This window comes from Fukomys damarensis, unplaced genomic scaffold, assembly GCF_012274545.1.
Source record: "Fukomys damarensis isolate Sample0158 unplaced genomic scaffold, DMR_v1.0_HiC HiC_scaffold_34, whole genome shotgun sequence".
Classification (NCBI taxonomy): domain Eukaryota; kingdom Metazoa; phylum Chordata; class Mammalia; order Rodentia; family Bathyergidae; genus Fukomys; species Fukomys damarensis.
The window spans coordinates 21,735,462-21,742,062 of record NW_022900946.1 but is presented as its reverse complement, the minus strand read 5'-3'; the positions used below and the strand labels follow the sequence as shown (position 1 = coordinate 21,742,062).

At 44.9% G+C, this 6,601-nt stretch overlaps 1 protein-coding gene across 1 annotated transcript; it reads right to left on the bottom strand.

The window, feature by feature from the left end:
• Window positions 1-3,252: 3,252 nt before the first annotated feature.
• CUNH16orf91 (chromosome unknown C16orf91 homolog) lies at window positions 3,253-4,512 on the bottom strand. Its single transcript, XM_010620517.3, has 2 exons — window positions 4,396-4,512; window positions 3,253-4,289 (listed from the first exon to the last, which is right to left on the bottom strand). The coding sequence occupies exons 1-2, from the start codon at window positions 4,425-4,427 to the stop codon at window positions 3,926-3,928; spliced, it is 396 nt and encodes a 131-aa protein (XP_010618819.1). The 5' UTR covers window positions 4,428-4,512; the 3' UTR covers window positions 3,253-3,925.
• Window positions 4,513-6,601: the final 2,089 nt, after the last annotated feature.

Genomic DNA, 6,601 nt, shown 5'->3' with positions numbered 1-6,601 from the left:
CGCGGGGACTCTAGAGCGCGCGGCGCGCACCTGGTGCGGACCCGCCAGCTGGTGCGCTTTCTCAACTCTGGGATGGGTGCGGGTGGGACTGCTCCCTGACAACTTCGCTTTCAGCACTAAAAGGCCTAAAACTAGATGATAGCGATGGCCCCTTTAACATTTTGAAATTCTGTGCTTTAAGTGGATGAATTCCGTTGTAACAGAGCTGCTTTATAGAACGGCGCAGAGTGGGCAGGGATGCCCAAGGGCCCAACTCAGCGGGGTAGGGGTGGCAGAGGGGAGAACCCAGGGCTAGAGCATATTAAGTAGTAAACATGTGGCATAAGATATTTTAGATGCAAAATCCACACAACATCCACAGGGTTGGCAGTTGTTTTGAGGTTTTCCTAAGCTGCAACCTGTAATGCCTGCCAGAGATCTGTCCTGAAAGAAGTATGGCTGGAAGGCAAAAGACTTTCATGAAAATAATTTGTTCCATTGCTAGGAACACCGACCTGAAGAATATCAGATTCAGTGATTTATGCTCAAAGGTCATTTGGTCCAAGCATGTGTTTTAAATAAATAATATAGTGAAATAAAAAATTACCACTTGTTGGTAGGACGAGTACGTATGTTCATGTTTTCTCAATGAATTATCACCTCTACAAACATTATATTTAAATATTGAAACTAAAATGACAAAAAAATCAAGAACATGGTATTTTCAAAGTAACCAAGCAGGAAAATGAAACACAGAAGGGCCAGTCTTCAAGCTCTTCAGAGGAATAGGCATATCTCAAAAAGATGGGCCTAGGTGCAGGGAGTGAAAAAATAATCTAGGACACAGGAACATGGTGGTATGCATCTGTAGTTCCAGCTACTACATATTATAACTAAATCTTGGAAACACACCACATGCCAATCAACTGACAAGTGGATAAAGATGTTTTTAATACAATGGAGTACTACTCTGCCATAAAGGATGAGCTTCAGACATTTATGGCTAAATGGATGGCCCTTGAGACCATACTCTTTAAATTAAATAAGTTAGACACACGTTTAAATACTTCATTATTTCTCTGGTGTGAGAAAAAGTGGAAATAAGGACTGCAATGTATAATGGATGTTGGAAAATGGAAACAGAGGAGGAGGGAGGAAGAAAGGAAGGACAAGAAAAAAATGAAGGAAAAAATGGAAACAAAGCTTGTGTACATAGGGAGGGGAGGGGGCTTGAGGGAGGGAATGGGATAAAATAAAAATAAAATTCATTATAACTCCAGCTACTGAAGAGGAACACAACCCAATCAGGGGAATTTAGCCAGACCAGGTCTCAAGGGGGACGGGTGTGTGTGTGACATCACTTCAGTGATACAGAATACCTTGGTTCAATCCCCAATGTGTGTGTCTGCATGCATGAGGCCCTGAATTCAATATACAGCACCACAAAAGTAAATTTTTAAAAATTCCCCTATGTTCTACCACCTGCCTTGCAAGCACAAGGTCCCAAGTTCGATCTCAGTACCAAAAAAACAAAACAAAAACAAAAATTCCCCCATGTTTTTAAAAAATGGTATATATACATGAAAACAATTTGGAAAGGTAAATGACATGGTGTTCATAGTGGTTACCTCTGGGTGGTAAGATTACTGGTGTTTCTAATCCTCTTAGCATCTTAACTTTGCCAGAAAACAGACATGTTGCTTTTGTCATAAGAAAATTACTTTTAGTACTGAAGGTTCAGTGGTAGCATGCTTATTAGCATCCACAAGCCTCTGGGTTCATCCCCAGCACAAGAAAGGAAGGGGGATTACTTTCAATTAGCACAGTTCTCTCTAGTTCTGATGCTCTCCACCTCCCCACTCCACCCCAAGTGCTACAGTAAAAAATAAGTTTGGGTTTTAATAACTGTTCTTCAAACAAAATGGTTTGCAACCAAACAGGTCACAGCCACACCAGACCAAAAAGAAAACATCTCAGTTCTTTCATCCCACTGGACCACGTGACCAGAGCTAAGGTTAGGTCAATCTTTCAAAAACTCAGTCTCATGTCTTTTAAAACATGAACATAGCCAGGGATTTAGCTCAGTGGCATTCATTGCGCCTGTCTACCAAGTGCAAGGTCCTAAGTTCAATCCCCATACCAAAAAAAGCAAAGCATGCCTGGTTTTGCTTCCTGTGGGGTAATATGGCTAAGACTCGCACTCAGACTGAGGTTCTTGGTCTTCATAGGTGACCCCATTTCAGCCTTCCCAGTGTGGCCAAGTGTTGGTTACACTGCTGTGATCCATCACCACCTAAAGAGGCATCCTGATTAACTTAAGGAATTAAGATTTCAGGTCAGGTATGGCGGTGCACACCTGTGATCCCAGCGCTTGGGAGGCAGGAGGAGCGTGATGAGCTTGAGGCCGGCTTGAACTACATAGCTAGACCTTGTGTCAAAAACAAAAAACTAAGAGTTGAGAAAAATAACCATAAAGCACAAATACATTAAACGTAGGTATACATCACTGATGTCTGTATCTGCCCCAGGTGCCTCATAGCTTACAAAAGTGCCAGACCACTAGGGCACTTTGTGTGTAGAGACTCTTGTGAGAGGACAGTGAGTAGCCAAAAACCTTTTCTTCAAATATCTGCATCAGAGAAATCCCTCATTACCTTCAGCACCACAAACGTATTAAAATAAGAACTTCCCCTAGAGCCTTAACAAAGGTTTCCTTTCATACATCTGACATTTAATTCAGAATTAAGCAAGATTTTTTTTCACTAATGCTCGAGAAAAGATATCACTTAGGGTAACCCCAAATAGCGCCTTTGGGAGAGGGGTGCTGGAGATTCAACCCAGGAACCACAACCACTTTGGTTTTTGTTTTGTTTTGTAAGACAGTCAAACTGAAGTTGCATAGGCTACTCGTCTCAAACTTGCTGTCCCTCCTGCCTCTGCTTCCAGTATAGCTGGGATTACAGGTGTATACCACCACACCTCACACCTGGCTCCAAAGTAGTGCTCTGAAAAGAAATACTTATCAGTAAATTTTACTTAGCAAATTGTTGCCTTGCTAAGACTTTGCAGAAAGCTGAAAAAGTTCTGTATTTCTGGTATCATTTGATTGTGTGAAGTTTTTATTTAGGCTTCTTAAATTCCCATTTGGGAGGAAGGAGAGGGAGAAAAACAAACTTGAGAAGTTGAGGCTGCTGGCCTACTAAAATTTGAGGATCGAACTCGGGTTCTTGCTCTTGCAAGGCAGGCGGTGGAACCACTGAGCTAAATCCCCGGCCCATAATACTTTTTAACAAAATGAAAAAAAAAAATCAACCCTTTCAACCTTACCAAAATGTATTTTCAGTTAGTATGCAACACTAACATTAACTGTTTGGGTTTTTTTGGTACCAGGGCTCGAACTAGGGACCTTGTACTTTCGAGGCAGGCAGCAGCACCACTGAGCTAAATCCCCAGCACTACATCAATTGTTTTTTATACCCAACATAGTACACTATAAAATTTAACACTCTGCTAGTTATTCTGTCTCGAAAACATCAACTGTTATTTATCCCCAACATGGTACATTATAAAGTTTAACACTTCTACTAGTTATTCTGTCTTGGAAAGCACATGATCTGCAAATTAACAATGGATTAACAAAAGTGTCATAAGAATTGCGTTGGATACATGATTAGGCTGTACAAAGACATCAGAAATTCAACAATATCCAGTGCAACCAAAGTCACTTAGAAAGCTCTCAAAAGTCTTTTGGACACTGGTGTCAGGCAAGGAGCAGATTACGAGCTGCAAACATTCTGCTCTGCCTTCATGAGCCAAGAGCACCAACTGAGTCAATTTGGGCCGAAGACACACGCATAACCAGGACAAAAACCGTCAAACGCAAAGTCAAATAATTCCGAAGGGCAGCTGGTTGTTTCCTTCCTGCTAGCTCCAGCACGCACCCATGTTAAGTTCTCTCCTCGTACGCAGCCGGAGTTTCAGGCTCCTCAGGACGATCACCGGACTCCGGTTCTTCTTCAAACACGAATCTCAACCATCCGTCCGCTTCGCTCTCCTCTCTGAGATAGCACCAGATGACTAGAGCCACAATGGAGAAGCTGAGGGGCAGCACTTTCCACCAGGGCCGCTGATGCCCCTTTCCCAAGGAATGCTCCACCGACCATCGACACGGGTTGGCTTTGCTGGAGGAAAACTGAATGGGACGGTTGGGTTCCTTCTGCTCGGCCGGAAGCTGGACCCGAGCCGGGTCACTGGGAGGTAGATGTAGGCTTCTCAAAGCCCAGCCTACAAGCCTCAGCAACCGGGTAGACCTAAAAGAGAGAAAGTAGTGAGCGTTCCTACTGCCTACTTTCTCCCACCCGCTTTTTGCAGCCTGCGGTCTCCCACCCTCGAACCCCTAGACCTCTCGTGGCTCACCCGGCAACCGAAATACACAACACCTGACTCATCTCAGCCTCGGCCCGTTCGGCGTGTGGCACACGTCACTTCCGTCGCATAGAACCGGAAGTCGCCATACTAGAGCTCGGATCACGACTACAGAACGTGAGTTCGATCGCGCAACGGAAATTACGTAATGGTTCCGATGGAAACTTCCGTCGTAGGCCCCGCCCTAGCGCCCGCAAGCGCCTGCCGGAACGTGTAGTTTTCCGTCCTGCCTTGGCGAATTGAGCCGCACTGCTAGCAGCTTCATGCAGGTGAAGTGTGGCCGCAGTTCTCGGACTTGGTCGGCGGAGAGCGGTCCGCACCGGCCTAAGGGCCTCCAGGATGAGGATTTGACGCCTGCCCTTCGGTGGCCTCGAGAATAGATGGCCTTCTCCGTACTCTTCCCAGAACCGTCGGCCTCTGCGGGACCTCGTCTAGATCCCCAAGGAGTCATATTAACCACTTGACTGGCGCTCGGTCTTCACATGTGGCCTTTTGCCTAGCCCGTGCCTTAATAATACCATCTGCCCCAAAGATTGAGCCAGGCGTCGTCGAGCCTTGGAACCGTCCATGCTGGGCCAAGACCGCTGCTCCCTGAAAGGTCTTCACGTCCACCTGCGCTGCCTCAGGTTCCCAGAAGCCCTGTGCACTTGGGGCGGATAGACGGGCACTGACCACGGACCACTTGGGGAGTTCAGATACGTGACAGCCTCCGCGAGGTGCACCACCGAGGTGTGTGTGCCTGGCGGTTCTGTTCAGAAAGGCAGCTGTGATTTGGGAACGTTTCATCTTTAGAATCAGCCCTACTGAATATGATCAAATTGTAGTGGCCACCTGTCGGCAATGAAATGGATTAAAACCCTTAATGGCTGAACTGCAGTTAAAATCCTTAACAAAGGAATTCCAGTTAAAGATCTTATGCCGTCAGTAGGCAGTCATAAAACAAGAGATTTTTTAAAAATTTATTTATTTAGGTACCGGGGGGCAAACTCGGGTCCTTGGGCTTGTGAGGCAGGCAGCAGAACAACTGAGCTAAATCCTCAGCCCAACAACATCTTTTGATACCGGACGCATTCATTCCTCCCAGAGTCCCAACCTATCTTCTTTAAAAGACAGATAGCTGGGTGTGATGGCACACACCTGTAATTCTAGCACTCAGGAGGCTGAGGCAGGAGGATTGCCAAGAGTTGGAAGCCAGCCTAAACTACATAGTGAGACCCTGTCTCATGAAACAAAACAAAAAAGATAGTACATACCTCCTTAACAGCTTATCTAAAGCTAAAGCCATGAGGAAATGGTCTTGTCAAAATCATAACTGTAAACAACTCAATACTGAGGCTGGGGATTTAGCTCAGTGGTTCCACCGCCTGCCTCACAAGCACAAGGATCCGAGTTCGATCCCCGGTACCAAAACAACAACAACAACAAAAAACTCAATAATCTACCTCAATAAGGGCGCTCCCTAAAGATCTGTAAGGTGCTAAATGACCCAGGAAAAAGGCATTCTTTAGATGATTACACTTGCTGCCTAGACCCTTTTAAAAATACATCCTCAAACCATCATGAAAGCCCCAATCTCCCACCCTGATTACACAGTTCATCTCTTGAAAAATAAACTTCCCTCTTTTCTACCATCCTTGTCTACTGGTAAATTATTTTACAAGCTGTCCCTCTGAATGCCATCTCACATGGCACTTATGTGTACCTAAGCCACATTAAAAACTACAGCTCATCGTGTCATACACAAACCATGCACACTGGGCTTACCACAGATAGTAAAAATGCAATACAAAAAGTAAAAATGCTCCTATTACCAGGGTTCTGGGATGCTATAGATTTAAAGATGCTTTCTAGGTTCTTGTCATCCTGAATAAGAATTGACTGGCCAGACAACTGCAAAAAGTACTCTAGTGAGGTTTTACATTTATTAAATGTATTAAAGATAGGAAAAGAAGTACATTCCGCAAGGTGAGAGTTCACCACTGGGGGAGAACAGTGGCCCAGAGCTTAAAGGTCACCTCTTTTGTATTCCCCCACTCCACAGGGCTGCCCACAGATTTAAGCCTCCCTATCAGAAATCTGCTTGATTTCTGGAGAGCATAATTGAACATAGTGCTTTCTGGTCCCAGGTGCAGGTCTTGGGACTATTTTTCTGCCTGAGTCCTGAATCTCAGTGATTGATGGGTAGGTAACACCCACT

Coding starts and splice junctions, on each gene's coding strand:
- CUNH16orf91 (XM_010620517.3), bottom strand. CDS start 4,427: ATGAGTCAGGTGTTGTGTATTTCGGTTGCCGG. Junction 4,290..4,395: donor TTGTGTATTTCGGTTGCCGG/GTGAGCCACGAG, acceptor TCTCTCTTTTAG/GTCTACCCGGTTGCTGAGGC.